At 35.3% G+C, this 13,641-nt stretch overlaps 1 protein-coding gene across 3 annotated transcripts in view; it reads left to right on the forward strand.

Moving 5' to 3' along the window:
* Positions 1–13,641, forward strand: part of LOC149787435 (protein LSM14 homolog B-like) — a 61,576-nt gene that overhangs the window by 2,898 nt on the left and 45,037 nt on the right. For all 3 annotated transcript variants that reach the window (XM_089978050.1, XM_089978051.1, XM_089978052.1), the window contains exon 2: positions 11,560–11,729. In XM_089978050.1, the coding sequence (XP_089834176.1) occupies positions 11,560–11,729 (170 nt within the window). The remainder of the gene's footprint in view (positions 1–11,559; positions 11,730–13,641) is intronic.

A 13,641-nucleotide genomic window follows, 5' to 3' on the forward strand; every position in this document is an offset into this window, starting at 1 on the left:
TTTTTTTATTTTTATTTTTTTGCTTAATAGACCCATAATTTTTGTATGGAGACCGCAATTTATTCCAAATGCCCACCTTATCCTAGTTTTTGCAAAGGTTCACCTGTCTGTGTGCAGGTAAGACCGGTATGCCTTAGATCTGAGGCCAAAAGGTCTGAAATCCGGACACAAAATTGCATTCCGATCTCGAGCGAATTTTGGGTGGAAAAAAAAGGGGTCCAAAAAATGAGCTTTTGCTAACTGTATTTTGTAGTGCAACTAGAACTTCCAGATTATTTGATATCATTTTAGAGCTATATCTGTCTGCTTTATTTTAATACCACCCACTTTGGTCTATCTTAAATGGCCTTGATCCTGCAGGGCTTTGAAGTAGGGTACAGCCTCATCACGCCTGCAGGCGGGATCGGGGCCGAATCGGTTATATAGTGCTATGACCTGTCTTGAGAGACCATCATTTCTTGGCACAAAAAGAATCTTATTGGATACACTGCCTTGGAACATTGAAACCAAGCGGTTTAAACCAAGAAGACTAGAAAAAGACAAATAAAATTACGTTTTTGTAGCTGGCATGTTCTCTTTTCAATAATTCTCTACATTTTGCTTATTAAGTCACCCAATAACCAATAATTACAACTATAACAATGAAATATCCGGGATATAATTTGCACTTACATAAATTTATATAAAATAACAGATGACGCTATAGCTGATTGATTTCTAGGTCAGTATAAAATATCTTTCAACATCCGCAACAAGTCATAGTCACGTAAAGTTTGTTGGTTTTATTTGTTTGTCTTGTCTGTGTTTTGTATTTGCCTTTGAAAAAGACTCATTAAGAGTCGAAAGCGCTTACGCTAACTAGATACTAGTTTTGCACTGTTCACAATCAGTTTATTACATTTATCTTAATCCTTGATAAACGTGATCCCTTGCTGGATCCAGTGCACTTGAAAGGACTGTTTGTTGCCATATTTGTATTCTTTATATATACACAGTGGAACCCCACTATAACACGATAATTGGGGTCCAAAAAATTGATTGTGTTAATATCAGGGTCATGTCAATGTGGGGTTTTACAATATTTTACTTTTTCCAGAGAACAACTCGTTGGCACATATACGTGTATTCATGTCTATTGTATATGATGAATAGGGTATCAACACCGTTTACTATCATGCCGTCATGGCATTCAGTTCATCTATAATGCATTTAATTCCATTGAAAAATTGCACGCAGATTTACAATATTCAGTAATTTTTTCCCAGATCAATGTCTGAATTTAACATCTAATATACAGCTTAAATAGTATCAATACCGTTTACTTGCCATCTGATATCATACTGTCGGGGCTTGCAATCAATCCATAATATATGTAATTCCATTGCAAAAATTGCATACATATTTAAACAATTCAATAATTTTGTCACATACCATTATGTGTCTGAATTCAATGGGAAAAATTGACAGCAAAATTAGGTTTAGAAAGACGAAGCACGTGTATGGTTCATTACGTTCCATAGTCTGTGAATGGTGTCTGTACAAATATCATACTGCTAAAATTTTCAAATGCGTTTCCATGTAATTTATCAATTGCAAATTTCCAATAATTAACGTTTGTACGCCTATTAGTTTGAACGACTACATCAAGAATAATTAACAATCAACACATGCTTTCAGCACGCATATAACTTACACTAAAGAAATGTGTGAAAAATAATATACTAATCATTGCACAAAGTGCAGAGAACGACTTGCGTTTGTGAAGTTGCTTTTCCATAACAGTATAATATTATTATTGAAAAAAATAAGAAATTAATAATGAGTTCATAAACAAACACCGTACCCATGTAAAACCCTGAGAACTAAGTGCAGTAGGTTTGCAATGGTCATGCATCACTTTTATTTTAAAAAAAAAATGTAAAGCTGAACGCATGTACAATTTCACAACCTGTCAACTTCCAGCTAATAAAGCGGACATTTTTTTTTACTGGTCAACTGATTGCATCTAATAACACCTCCAGACCCAGCAAATATGTTGGCAGCTTCTCTTTTTTTTTTGATGTTTATTAAATTGTGAGAAACTTTTATCAGCCACCGCATTGTCTGCTGCTTGGTTGTATGCAGTTAAAGAAGAAACACATGTTGGCTATTGTTTGAACAACGATTGTATACAGAATGCTGTTGAAGGGTTTAACGCCATTTTTCAGCACACAATAGGCTATACATGGCGGCCAGTATTAATGGTGGAGGAAGAACCCGGGATAATCCCAGAAGAACCCAAGAGAAGCTACTGGCAAGCTTTCTCACATACCCACATTGGCTGAATCCGAGACTCGAACCGGTGCAGACAGGTGAGATGGCAGTGATCCGTAATGGAGAGCGCTTTAGGCCACTCAGAGCCCTTTTATACAGAATTAATTGAAGACAATCACAAGGACAACTTACTGGCTTTACTCATGGACCAGTAGTAACATTTCCGATAATGTTTATTTTGGCATAACACTTAAACAATCTGGTGATATTGTTAAATTTCAGAAGCTATGCCACAATTGTATTGTACTAAAATTCATAAGCGAACTCTTCCCCAAATCGATAATAAATGTTTTACACACTATTTCTCGTGCTTAAAAAAAAAAATCTGGTGCGAGAAAAATACATGTACATGTAATAAAAATTGCAGGAACCACGCCACGATCATATTAAATTCGAGTTCATATGCGATCTCTCTTCCCCATAATGATAATAAACTTTGAACAACAAATATATTTTTATGTGCGAATGAAAATATGAAATGTGGGGAACTATGCCACGACCACGTTATATCCGAATTTGCGTTATAGCGGGGTTGCATTGTATATATACCCATGGTTTTTTTTAGGTGTGGAAATATAATGTTTAAATGCCTTATAAGTTTTCGGACATCGCTCTGCTATAAATTTTTTCTACAGTTTTTCTGACACAATCTAGGAAGATCTGCATCGTTTTAATGTAAAATTGCAGCGTGTTTGCTGTTACTTTAATTGATACAAAGTTCGCTTTATTTGGTTGCCAATTATTTCATGTGATCATGAACTAATATACTTCAAATTTTTTATTCGTATATGTATGTATATATGCAGATAGATTGATAGATATACATTTTTATATTGAGCCATAAACAATAAATAGCAATATCAAAGAATGAAAAGAAATATGATTTAATGCTGTAATATATTTAAATATAGTATTCAATATCAAGTAGCTTGTCCATAGCCGTTTTTAGGTCCTCATGTGAAAAGCCCTAAAATTCTATATAACTATCATCATCCATATTGTTCGTTTGTCATTTATGTTCGTTTTAACTTCTGCTCAGATTGACACACGCCTTGAAAGATTTCATTATCATTGTGCGTTTTTCCTTCAGTGTGTCCATGGCATTTACAACCCAGTCCAGTAGTTTGTTGGCTGTCTTGATCCGTCCGTTGCGGCTTTCATCAGATGATTTTAATGCATTTGTAGCATCCCTGATGTATTCTGTCCAGCTGCGTCAGAGGTAGCTCTTGACAGATTTATTGATGCTCACATCAAGAGGCTGCAACTTGGATGTGCAGCCTCCTGGTATTATTACTGGCACAACATTTCCACGTCACAATTGTTTCTTCACATCATCAGTGATATGAGCACAGAATGAGTCCATAACTAATTGTGATCACTCTCTTCTGGTGAATGGCAAGTAAATTTAAGCTGCAATAATCCACCCTTTTGGTGCCTTCAGATCTAGATGTCTCTTTCCCTTGAAAATAATAATTGGGGCTAATACATTGCCAGAACCTGCAATAGCTGAAACGACAGTAATGTGTCTTTTCTCCACTCCAGTTGTATGAATCAGAATGCTTTTAGTTCCTTCTTTGTCCGTTTTCCCTGGCACAAGATCAAAGTACATCGATGTCCCATCCATGTTATAATAAACTTATTGTCAAACTCATCCTCGCGTCTGTTCATCACAAAACATGTGGAACGAAGCAATCTTCTCTTCCAAATCCTTGGGTAAACGTTGGGCAAGAGAGATACTGCTTCTGAGCACAAACCCATGTCTTTTCATGAAATTCTTTCCCCAAGTACAACTGGCATGGAATTTGCTCTCTTGAAATTCTGTTGAGACAAGCTCCTTGGCATGTATACATATTCCCTTAACACTGACTGGAATTTGTAAGTCACGCTAAGTGAGCAACCATTGAGCTATCTCATCATCCATAGCTTGAACAGATGAAATGGGTCGTCCACACTTACGCAAATGTCCGCTCAAGTTCAGATCTGCAGAAATATCTATTTTCATCCAGGTAATCGCCGTGGAATTCAGAATCTTGAATATTACTGCTGTATGTCTAATTCCCAGACATTTTGCATTGTTAACGATATCCTGCTTTTGCTTTAATGTATGTTTTTAGTGACCACATACAGATCCGGGTGGAACCTTCTCAGGTTCAAGATAATCAGACTCGTCATCTAGATCAGCATTCTTCGTAGATGGTTCTTTTTGTGATGCATCCTCAGAAACTTTAATTTGAGGTCGCTTCACTGGATGGCCTGTTTGCCACTTTGGAGATGAATTCGGCAAGGGAGAATCCCTCCACGAACTAGGCAGTGCCTCCTTGCTTGTTGCATAACATATAAACTTATCCATCAAAATTATTACAATACTATTGTTTCACAATGCCAGCTATCCAGTGTATAAACTTTTGATAGTGGTGGGTATTTTATTTATACTTTGTTTTAATAGCTTGATTTGGCTTTTAAAAAATGTGATTGGTTGTCAGTATAGACATTGTTACGCATAAAACCACTTCAGACAGGTGTGACAGTTATGGCTTTGGTTAGAAACCGTGACCCCCTGCTTTATATCATTAAACAATACATCAGAGTTGGTATGGATTAGTAAAATTCATTGGCATTGTGCAACAAAACAAACCCCTTATGCCTGAGGCATTATATACCAAGGTTTAAACGTAGTTATTATTCTACAGGTAATAAACCTCTGTAGACGATAAATATATTGTGGGTGTTAAATGTTCGGAACATCATGTAATCTTTTAATGAAATCCAGATGGCTTCCTTTTATTTCCGAACACAGCTGTCAAAGAAATCCCACAAGTTATATTATTGACAGTTATCACCTAGACGCCTTGAAATCTCCGACATGCATCAAGACAATCTTATGAGCAGTTGTTTCAAGTCGGCAAGCTCTGTTCATTTTGAAGCTACCCTCTGCTAGGTGGGGAAAAAAGAAGAGAGAACCACAACAAATAGATCACCTTTATTTTTAAAAAATGCCAACATATTAATCACTCTGACTCGTATATTGCAACTTGTTATTTTTACCCTTCCTAGTCGTGCATACAACACTCGCCCCATATGGAGCCTCTTACCCTTGCTGCTCTAAGATTGGCCATCATACATGTACCGGTATTTCTACTCTCTATATTAAAATGTTTCTCATATATATATATATATATATATATATATATATATATATAAAGAATTATAATTCCAAAATCTTTTTTTTTAGTTTGTATTAATATCTTGATTACACATAAATGTAGATTTTAATGATCACTGATTAGCAGAGGGTTAAACTGGATTGCAAGATCACTAATATGGCAGTTCTTTTGAAAATACACACAATATCATGGCTCTAATACATGTATGGCTGTGTTTTCTGGTGGATGGACATGTGTTAAATAGACAAAATAGGCAAGTAATGCCTGTTTTTCAGTCATTACCCTTTCCGTTATGCTAGACAAAATACTTGTTTTATTTCATGGCAGCACGACATCATGTGAGTTAACAGTAACTTCGTTACGGATGGGGGGGGGTAAATCTCTCTATCTTCATATGTATGTTTTCGGACACCTAATTAAAGAATTTATGTATTTGGATGACAAAAAAAGTAATTATTTGTTGCAGTCTGAAAACACACACTAAAAACGGTGTATATAAAACTAAGAAAACTAATACCAGGATGAGGATCAAGTTAAATTTCTAGAAGTCTAAATTGTCAACAGGATTAAATCTGTCATTATTTCAAGTCTACAAATACATCTTTCCAGCCTTTTGGTGGCAGTGCTCAAAGAATTTTTTTTTTTTTATGGACACAGGCCTTGGGCTGGTGACTTAAATAAACTCACAAAAAAGCTATAAAAAAAACTTTATTATCAATCATTGCTTGAAAAAAAAAAGAGCAACATAAGCTCCATTTGGAAAGTCTTCAATGAACTCACTGGAGGAACACACAAAAAACACGTAAAATTCACTCACTTCTGGTAAATGACACCATAGTTACTGATGACACTGACATTGCAAATGTTTTTAATGATTTTTTCACCAACATTACCACAAAGTTAAAAGACCCAGTGATAGAAAACAACTTTAATGAACTGAAAAAGTTCTGCAGCAGCAAAATCTCTAAGGAGGTATGTTTCTCTATCCCACCAGTATCAAAAAAACTTTGTTAAAAAATGTCTCGGTGAACTTGATACCAAGAAAGCTACAGAACTGCAGAAGTAAATCCTATTCACAAATCTGGTTCTAAGGATAATGCTGATAACTACCGACCAATCTCAATACTACCAAACTTGTCAAAATTAATTGAAAAACATGTCCATGACTCATTCATGTCATATTTAACCAAACACTTGCTGTTACACCCTGATCAGTCAGGCTTTTGACAGAAACATTCCTGTGAGACTGCCTTGATCTCCCTAACTGATAAATGGCTTCAAGCACTTGACCACGGTAGAATAATAGGATCTGTATTTGTAGATTTCAGGAAAGCTTATGACATGGTAGATCATGAAATCCTTTTGAAGAAACTGAAAATCTACCAGTGTGATGAAAGAACAATTAGACAGTTTACATCTTATTAAAGTGAGAGAACACAACATATTTACATAAATAATGTTCTGTCTGAACCTGAAACAGTTAGATATGGAGTACCACAAGGCTCAATTTTAGGTCCATTACTATTCATTTTATTTATTAATTAATGACTTCACCACTTTTACTAAGAGACTCAGTATCATCTACAAATCTCTATGCAGATGACACAACATTGTCAGATATCCAAAACACAAAGCATGAACTCGAAATTTCTTTAGAGAATGCCCTAAACAAACTGGAAAACTGGTGCACATGCAATGGCATGGTGGTAAATACTAGTAAAACTAAAATATTACTTGTCTCAACACTGCAAAGAAGGACAAATCTTGATAGTGATGAACTATGTTTGACATGGAAGGATACAAATTTGCAAATGGTCTGTCATGATAGATTACTTGGTGTTCTGGTAGATACTAACCTATCATGGACAGAACATATCAAACATATCAGTAAAAAAGTCAATTCAAGTTTATGGCTTCTCAGTAGGATAAGACCTTTTCTACCTGAAAGGCACAGAAAACTATTTTATAACAGTTACATACAACCCTATTTAGACTACTGTAATACAGTATGGGGTAATTCAACTGATAAAAGCATTACAAAACTGGAAAATCTTCCAGAAAAGGGCATTTGGGCTAATAGCATTCCAGAAAGAAAGCAAGGAAAATTTAGCTGGTATGTTAAAAATATTACCTATTAAAGACCGAATCTGTTTGAGGCCAAATTAAACAAAGGATATCTCATAATAGTGCTCCTGAATATTTACAATCACTATTCCAGTATAGGCTACCTGGTAATACTCCCCACCTGCGATCCATGTCTACCAAACAGTATAAAATTCCCAGACCAAATAAGGAGTTATTAAAAAAAAGTTTCCAATGCTCTGGAATAGTATTCCAGTTGAGATTGGAAATGCCCACTATTTCCTTCTTCCAAACCCAATATATCCAGTGGCTTCAGAGATGCAGCTAAAATAAAAAAAATTATTTTGTATGAGGGCCTCAAGGTAGATTAGCTTTTAGCTAATTGTGTTACCCTCTTTAAATAAGGTGGTTATTATTATTACTACTATTACAAGCCCTGTCTGAAAATTTCACAATTCATATGTCAACTCATGCAAGGAGAAAAGCCTCCCGATGTTGGAGGTATTTCCACACCACCTCCTGATGTCATAATATCTCCAGATTTTGTGCAGAGTACTCCCGATTATTACATTTCTATAATAATAACAAAAAAAGATCCATAAATAGATATCATATCCAATCCACAGAGGCCATATTCTAATTTGTCGCTTGTGAATACTGCTGTGACGAAATAATTAATATTGCACTAGTTTATTTCTTCACTAAATAGAATGTTATGATTAAATATTATTTGCATAAATTTCAGATTTGTTAAAGCTCTACAACAGTACTTTGCTAAAAAGATTTTTTTTCAAAATTGTCACTGATTAGCATTAATCCCATGAATGATCAATGTGAATGCTGTGTTCTTTTCTACGCAAACAAAATCGCATCTTCATTTCCTCCAAAGGAACACAGCCAGTAAGCACCTGGCATTCCTCTACTGTATAGGTAATCTTTAATTACCATGATTAAATTTTATTTAGTAAACAGTGTTACATGCCTTTAGAGTTAAACCTAAGGAAATAAGGTGGGATATAAAATGTACTGAGAACTGGCATTACTGGAGTATGTTGGTTTCAAATGGCAGCCTGGGAGATGACATGTTACTGAAGACATCTGACCAGTTGCTTTGTATTTAATAGCAAGGGTTATGGCCAAGCAGTTGAGTAAATTTGATACATGCCCATAATGCAGACCTGCCGACTCTTATGATTTTGCCGTAAATCTTATGAAAATTACCCTTAAAATGCGGACTTAGGCATAGTAGCAAAACCTATGGAAAAATGATTGTTGCGAAAAAATCAGGATAATTGGTTTATCCGTGCTTTATTTGGATCCAAGTTTTGTCTTAGAATTAGTCAGAGAACCAGACTAACTTTACAGCACCCCAGATGCTTTAAACTGCACTTATTTGTTTATGCAAAGTGTTGGCATGATTAACTGTTGATTATAGAATTTTTAAAAATGGCATCCAGACAGCAATGCATGTTAAGGACAAAAGGGAAAATAAGCTTCTAGAAAAATGTTAATAATTCACACAGAAGATTGAGAAAGAATATTCAGATTCTTGTGAATAAAAACCAGTGTGGGTATGTGAGAAAGCTTGCCAGTAGCTTCATGGGTCGATAGTTCTTTCCGGGACTTTCCCTGGTTCTTCCTCCACCATTTATACTGGCTTCCATGTATAGCCTATTTTGAGCTGAAAAATGGCATTAAACCCTACAACAAGCATGTTCGGACACCTGATTGTCATTCACAATGAAGCATCAGCCTTTTGAGCTGGTTTTCATATGATCAGGTTGTGAACACTTGTATTATAAGCTGCAGACAATAAGTTAAGTGTTTGTTATATAACTTGGTTACTATTTAATATATAGTCATCCTCTGCTATTTAAAGTAACTGATTTCTTCCCGAAAATGGAGGCAGCAGATTTTGTTTAGTCTTTCTCAAGATTGTATTATGTTCGGTACTTTATCGAGTTTGAATGATTAGAATTACTACTGTGAAGGCTTCATTGAGATCTAGCCTCTGATATCAAAGGTAACACAGAGTTTTGACAATTTGATATGCATTTGATTTACTTGTACAGTCTTTGACCAACAAAAAAACATGTAGATATAGTAATACAAGAAAATCTAGCTTCTGTTGGTCACAGCTTTTATTATCCGAAAGCATGTAAAAGATTCTTTCATGAAAAATCAATAGGCCAAAAAAGTGTGTTTCTGGTCAGCCAACTGACCGTTTTTCATACCCAATCCTAGTACTTTTCCCACATGGTAAAAAATAAATTTAAAAAACTCTTCTGAAATTGATTTTGGCATCTAATTGAGCTGATTTAGCTCAATACTTGAAGTGCCTAGTACATTATAAGATGTGTTTAAACAAATGTTTTTTAATTTTAAAAAATGATCTCTGCATCCCACCAAACTTTTTATGGCTGCACCCTTGTAGAAGTCGGGATGTATTGATCAGATCTCTCTGAAGGGGTGACTTGTTAGTGAGTCTAAGCGAGTTGGCAGTGTTTATTTGTACTGAAGAGATCTATGAGTTTCCTGTATTACCCACAACATAAATGTTAACTGGTAAGCACGTATATACAGTATCTATAGATATACTCACAACAAAGTAAAATGGTTAGAAATTTATTGTGGAAATTGTACTACACTACTATAGTCGTTATGTGAAGTTTTACTTATAGCACATTGTACAGTGTGGCTTTGGTAGATGATGCTCCATGAGAAAATATGCAGAGGTATTTGCCATGTGAAGCTTTGACAGCTTCATCAGAAACCTGTGGAGAGACTAGCAGAACATTTGTCTTAACACATTAACCCCTGGAGCTTTTTGTCATTTTCGATTGAAAATCGAGTAGGAAACACATTCTAAAAGCTATTTCTGAATAGACTGGAAAACGCCAAATCCCCGGTCATCTTTCAATAACATACTGCCTAGTTGTGTTAGAAACATTGTTTTTCATTGGCTATTTGACTCGCACATGAGCAGAAGGGTAAAAGTTGGAATTCTTTTTTCTTTTTTGCTAAACAGAGCCATTATTTTTGCATGGAGACCACTCTTTATTCCAAATGCTCATCTGTCTCTTTGCAGTTCATATCGGTTTGCCTTAGATCTGAGACCAAAAAGTCTAAAGTCCAGACACAAAATCAGATTCTGACCACATGCGAATTTTGGGTAGAAAAAAGTCTGGTCCAAAATATGAGGTTTTTTAAATCTGTATTTTGTAGAGCTACATCTGTCTACCTTTCTATAATACCACCCACTTCAGTGTATCATGCATGACCATGATGCTATAGAGCTCGGCAGTAGGCTACAACCTCCTGCCCCGTTAAGTCGTCACTAGGGGTTAATGTGTCAGTCCTTTGCAAACTCTCCACTTTGACAAGTTGGCCATGTTTTGTCTATGCTGCAGTCACAGGATTTCCTCCATTTTGCTAGCAAGTCCCACTAAAATAGAAATTTCATTGCTGATGTTGATGAACAGAAATAAAATTACATGTTTTATATAATGGTATGCGACAGTTATACATAATTTATCTTTTTGCATCAAAAAGGTAGCATGACCACCTTTCCAGAAGGTGGCACCATTCAGCAGATTAAATATTATAATGAGGTTTTCCCCAAAATTGGCTTTTACACTTGTAATTGTGCTTTGAGGAGTATTGAAATTACTACTACTTTGGCGGAACTAAAAGTAGTTACATTCTTAATACCAGTCACTTGTTGTAAATGAAGAGTAAAGCTGAATTTACTTTTTGAGAATACCATCAGCAGGGAGAATATAAATGTCCACAAAATCTTTGTGCCATTAATGGTATGGGGTGTGGTCTGATAGGGATTTGTTTCTTGTAACATTGATGCAACACTGATGAAGATTCCAGAAATCAAAACTTTTACCGTACCAACGTGTTTAAGTTTGATCCCTTTTGCCCAGGAAATGCAGAAACAATTTTTTATAGGTGTTTGTTAGCAGTTTTTGTATTGTACTTTTATTTGTTACAGTTAGATCGTTTGGAACTGAAGACCGCCCAACGGAACGTCCTGTAGCTCCACGAGATGAAATATTTGAGTATATAATTTTTCGTGGAAGTGACATTAAGGACTTGCATGTGTGTGAACCACCAAAGCCTCAACCTTTACAGCCACTTCCACAAGATCCTGCAATTGTGAAGGTATTCCATTCTGTCAAATTATTTTTGTAGAAGTGGAGGATATGTATAGAACTTAGCCTGTATGTCCGTTGCACATTTTGTTGTACGTGTGGGAAAAAGTAGAGTGGATAATGTTTTGATAATCTACATCTGTCAGGGAATCTGTTAACTATTTAATTTCTGCACAACTTGATTAAGTTCAGCACTATTATTACCAAACATTAGCAGTAGTTTGAATTTGGGCCAAGGAAGAAGCTATTTTGTTCTAAAAACGTTGAAGGCAAAGGCGATGGGGGCTAAGAGAATCAGACTGTTTCAACACTATAACTTGACTTATAAGACTGCAATGCTGGTCTGTTGTATTGTTGTAAACATAAAAATTGTAGTTTAAAGAAATCATTATTAGAATTTTCTCATTTTTATTAGCATGGTCATTAATTGTCCAGATGTGAGATGTTGAATAATGTGCACTATAACCTACATTTTTTTTTCTCCATACTTTAAGGAAAGTACCAGTAGAGAAATGATGCTTAACATTGCTCTTAGCAGAGATGTAGACTGAAGAATTATATTAAAACGTATGACTTGTGCATTAATAATAGCCACATGCATGTTTGTTTACTAATTTTGTAAACATCTGCAGGCACTAAACTATGTGCAGATGTTGCAGCATTACTTTATTTGTATACAAATTACTGTCACCAAACTTTGTTAAACAACTGCCATTTTTTGGGCCAAAAGGATAAGGTCACTGGATCTAGTATCAAACAAAATGGTTTCTGCACTGTATCTCTAATTCTTTATTGTTCCCCATTTTTAGTTCACTTGGTCAAACACCAAACGAGTTTATAGCATGACGATGCATCCAACAACGCATCGTTTTTGTAAACACTCAATAATCTTTGCTTTGTGGCAGATCAGTCCTACTTGATGTGTAAGTTTGTACCATCACTGTCTTTGACAAGTTAAATTATTAGCAACATCCATGCTTATTGATGGGTGATTTATTAAACGATTGTGAACACTTTGTGAGCAACATTTTGGATCACATTTGGTATGTTTAGCATGAAAAATCTTGGGTCAGTTCAGTTATGAGCAACAACCAGAAATCTTGCATCAGACTGGCCAAGCTTGTAAACTCTCATGCAGGAGTGTTGGTATAATAGCTTGTATCATCGAGATCTCACACGACTTATATTGTAATGAGGTGATTTTGCATCTGATTGGTTGAACTTGTTACAACTCTTGATATCTTATCTCTGATTAGATTAGCCATCATTGCTGATATCAAAGATCTTGGATTATTGTTTATAGCTCCTGTGGAATGTCAGGAGACATAACATAGAGGTTGTAGTGAAATTGTCAGTGTACAAGAATTTGCTAAATGAAACCTGAACATATGCAAATAAAAATCTTTGCGATTTAGTCTTGGTAACCAATGTATTTGTGTTCTTGTGTCTTTTGCATATATCCTTCACACTCTCGGGCATACTTAAGATAATGGAAGGTTGTAAGCTGATAACAGATTAAAGTTTCTTTGTTTGGACTTCTGACTTAGTCTACGCATGATATCCAGAAATCTCGAGGTAATAAAGCTCATCCCAGGTACAATGTACGCAGTTGTTTTATATGGAAAGCAAGGAAATCACAGGTTTGGATTATGCAACACTCTTGATTTGCACAAATAAAATCAGACAAAATGAGTTTTTAAGAATACATGATCCATAAATTTCATTTGTACAAAGTATTAAAAATAAAATGTAGAATTTGTAATTTAACTTTTCCTCATAGTGTGTGTAGCCAGTTCATATACATGTGCCAAAGTTACATAAATAGAACACCTGTTACCTATTTGACCCCATACACATAGGCCTGCCTATTAAGCAGTGTAGTATGTGCTACGTTTGATGTCAATTTTAACCGATTGACATTT

The sequence above is a fragment of the Sinohyriopsis cumingii genome, chromosome 12, assembly GCF_028554795.1.
Source record: "Sinohyriopsis cumingii isolate HCF-2022 chromosome 12, ASM2855479v2, whole genome shotgun sequence".
NCBI classification, from domain to species: Eukaryota; Metazoa; Mollusca; class Bivalvia; order Unionida; family Unionidae; genus Sinohyriopsis; species Sinohyriopsis cumingii.